At 45.7% G+C, this 3514-nt stretch overlaps 1 protein-coding gene across 1 annotated transcript; it reads right to left on the reverse strand.

The window, feature by feature from the left end:
• Nucleotides 1-554: 554 nt before the first annotated feature.
• LOC123086851 (probable E3 ubiquitin-protein ligase RHY1A) lies at nucleotides 555-3219 on the reverse strand. Its single transcript, XM_044508669.1, has 3 exons — nucleotides 2895-3219; nucleotides 1284-1480; nucleotides 555-1177 (listed from the first exon to the last, which is right to left on the reverse strand). Exons 1-3 carry the CDS (start codon nucleotides 3036-3038, stop codon nucleotides 724-726), a joined length of 795 nt encoding a protein of 264 aa, XP_044364604.1. The 5' UTR covers nucleotides 3039-3219; the 3' UTR covers nucleotides 555-723.
• Between the last annotated feature and the right edge of the window lie 295 nt (nucleotides 3220-3514).

Here is a 3514-nt window from a genome sequence, read left to right on the forward strand (position 1 = left end):
GAAGCTTGTCCAACATCGTCTGAGATGGTTTGGGCATATTCAGCGCAGGCCTCCAGAAGCTCCAGTGTATAGCGGACGGCTAAAGCGTGCGGAGAATGTTAAGAGAGGGCGGGGTAGATCGAATTTGACATGGGAGAAGTCCGTTAAGAGAGACCTGAAGGATTGGAGTATCACCAAAGAGCTAGCTATGGACAGGGATGCGTGGAAGCTTGCTATCCATGTGCCAGAGCCATGAGTTGGTTGCGAGATTTTATGGGTTTCACCTCTAGCCTACCCCAACTTGTTTGGGACTAAAGGCTTTGTTGTTGTTGTTGTTGTTTGTTGTTGATCAAATTTTGAATTTTGATGAACAATTTTTAAATCTGATAAACAAAAAATTGAATTCAAAACGGAAAAGAAAAAGAAATGGGAAAAACGAAAAGGTAAAAAGAAATAAAAAATAAGAAAAGAAAGAAAGAGGAAAAAAATAGAAAATAAAATAAAATAAAACGAGAAAGAAAAACACAAAAAGAAAAAGGATCCGCCGTGAGCTCGTGCCCAGGTCTGCAACAGTCTAAAAAGAGCAAAACTAAGTGCACAGAGGGCTGCAGAATCGAGTTACAGACATGCACCTCTGTTTCAAGCCTTCTGCAGCAAAACTTGATCCTGAAGCAAACATGTCAAAAAGCACACAGCAAGTAGCAACTCGAGTGTTCCTTCTTTTACAAAAGCCGCAACGCCCTGCTAATACTCCAGGCCACTCCTTCCGTGGTAGGATAGGACGACGCCGGCCCTGCAGTACGGACAATCGGCGCGGGACTGCAGCCACTGCTCCAGGCAGGCCGAATGGAAGATGTGCTTGCAGCGCAGCTGGATCAGCCCGCCTGATGCACCATGGCATCCTTCAAGGCATATCGAACAGTCCACTGAGGACTCCACGTCGTCGTCACTGTCGATTGTTCCTTGGAGAGCTTCTTGTCCTAGTTTGGAGACAGGCCTCAGATCATGTGGCGCTACCACCGCCGCGTTGCTAAACGTCTCTGCTGTGACCTGTTTATCTTTGTGGCCTGACAGGGAGGCGTTGGAGTTGAAGCGAATAGTCCGGTTAACCAATCCGCCGTCCTCTGATGAGCAGGTATCACATTCAGAAGGAAGATCAGGTCCAGCCCAAATGGTTCCTACAGCTGGTGCTGTTAGCCTGAAACAACCGGGAAACTGAGGATCAATGCAGAACAGGAAATATCGAAGTGCATAGATCGGTGCTTAAGACGAGCCAACGCTGTGCGCTAAATGCCGATGCGTACCTTCTCCCTGGAAACAGGTCGACACTTCGGAGCCTTTGATGAAGCCTCTCCTTGGCCTGTTGAACCGCATCAGGAAGTCGGTCATTTGATGTGTTGCTGCTTTGTCTTGTGCTGAAGAGCACGTTCCTTGTTGGTTCGGTTATGCTTCCGCTAGACGCCCCTCGCTCTCTCGGGCTTCCTCCAAAAACATCATAGCCCTGTGTTATATAAATTGACAGATAAGAAATTCACAATCCAGATTCACTGAAGTTTCTACTTACTAATGACCAATATTTCACAAAAGTTTGTACTGGAAACAAAATTAATCTGGAAAGTGTAGAACGTAAACACTTTGACTAATCATAAAAAGACCAAGCATGTCTAGAAGATCTTCAACGGAAGCATTTAGTGCGAACAAATGATTGCATTCCATAGCACCCCGATGGGTTTACTGGTCAAACATAAAACTTTTGTGGAACATTTACAGGATAACTGAACTTTTCTCACAGAAGTAAACTACACATCTTTGCAATTAGTTGCAGTGCACTTCATTCTAATTTTTACATGCTCATAGCTCAGCAGACTCACATAAACTCCGGAAAAGCCAATAATACTTTGCCCTTTTACTATCTTGTATTGACAAAAGATAGGCAATCCAAATTGACACCACAAGGCCAATATATCTTAAGATGATCATGCTAAATGCTAGTTACATCAAATTTATGCTAAATGTACTGATCATTAAATATTGGAGCACGAGCAACAACTTGCACATGAAAGGCACATAGCAGTAAGTACTAGTAAGCAGCACCACACACATGAAGAGCACCCTCTTGTTTTATGACACCTTGGCACATTTCGCACCAGTAATTTAACACCATGAAACACATGAGTGCATGACTAGCTTTGGATTAACCAACAGACTGACCGGACAAATTAACCATATCAAAGAAACAATTTTTTTGGCAACTATAAAATGTAAAATGACACCTTTTTAGGGTCACCCTGAATACAATCATGCAATTTGATTCGTCAATTCAGAGTATTGCTTAACACTGCACATGATTTATGCCTCTCCTATTTCTTTTGCGAGCATATACCTTATGTTCCCTTGCCAAAATGGTTGTTCTAGAGAATCAAACTGTTTACCCCAATCATGATGAGGGATCATCATTCTGTCTGAAAATTATGCAGTAACCAAAATATTCAAGGAGAATGTGCCGTTTGGAATCTCGATTTGCATTTTTTTAAGACAGGAATCTAATTCTTGCTTCACAATATCATATAACGTCCACCCACGAGGAGCCATTGCCTATTAAACCATCCTCAATCAATTATAGTACTATTTGGGTTCCCAGTGATTTTGGGTCCCTTTGGACGACACAGAACTAACTATAGTCCTCCTGCTCGCTACCCCGTAACAACCCGGTGTGTCATTTCATCGAACACAAGGCACGCTTATCATAAGCTGGATTACACATACCAAAACGGAGTATCCGCTCCGCAGGAACTCGCCGCAAAACCTCCCTACTCACTACCGAGTCGAGACAGAGGGTCGGGCACACGCATCGCAAGGGGAAGAAACAGAGGCAGACAGGAGACGCAGAGGCGACTTTGAAATGGTCATCTCACCGGCCTGTGGTGCGCGGAGCGAATGGGGTGAACCCGGCGGCGGGCGGCGGAGGAGTCGATGCAGCGGGGCTCGGCGGTCTCCGGAATCGGTGGCGGCGGCGGGCGGCGGCGCTGGTAGTAGAAGAGCTTAGCGGTTATCGGCATGCAGACACAAGAGAGCCTCGCTTACTACTACCGCATCTTAGCGTGCTCCTTTTTTTGTTCTGCGGCCGCCAGCCGACGTGTGTGCCGCTGTGTCGCCACCGTCGCCTGGTCGCCTCCGCTCCTTCCGCGTCGTCTACCGACTACCGCCCAAGTTGGGGTTGTATGCTTCTGAGCTTCGGATGAGATGGCCAACGCGGCGGCTCTTGTCCTGCAGCGCACGGCGTTGATTCATTCGCGCGCTCTTGCCGGGCGTTTTTTTATAGTAGTGTTTTCTATAAGCGTTTTTATAAGTGTTGCCCTTTCGTTCAAGTGGCTCGCCTAAATCTGAGTTTATGGGCCATTTTTTTCACCAGATTTTAGAGAATCTGTTTTGAAGAATCAATGTCAAAAAAGAGAAAGAATATGACTGAGGCATGAGAAGAATCCCAGAGCAATCACACCATGTCTATTTCTCGCCTTGATATCCAAGAAAAAAG

The sequence above is a fragment of the Triticum aestivum genome, chromosome 4A, assembly GCF_018294505.1.
Source record: "Triticum aestivum cultivar Chinese Spring chromosome 4A, IWGSC CS RefSeq v2.1, whole genome shotgun sequence".
NCBI classification, from domain to species: Eukaryota; Viridiplantae; Streptophyta; class Magnoliopsida; order Poales; family Poaceae; genus Triticum; species Triticum aestivum.

Coding starts and splice junctions, on each gene's coding strand:
- LOC123086851 (XM_044508669.1), bottom strand. CDS start 3,038: ATGCCGATAACCGCTAAGCTCTTCTACTACCAGCGCCGCCGCCCGCCG. Junction 1,481..2,894: donor GCTCCGCGCACCACAGGCCG/GTGAGATGACCA, acceptor TATATAACACAG/GGCTATGATGTTTTTGGAGG. Junction 1,178..1,283: donor GACCTGTTTCCAGGGAGAAG/GTACGCATCGGC, acceptor CGGTTGTTTCAG/GCTAACAGCACCAGCTGTAG.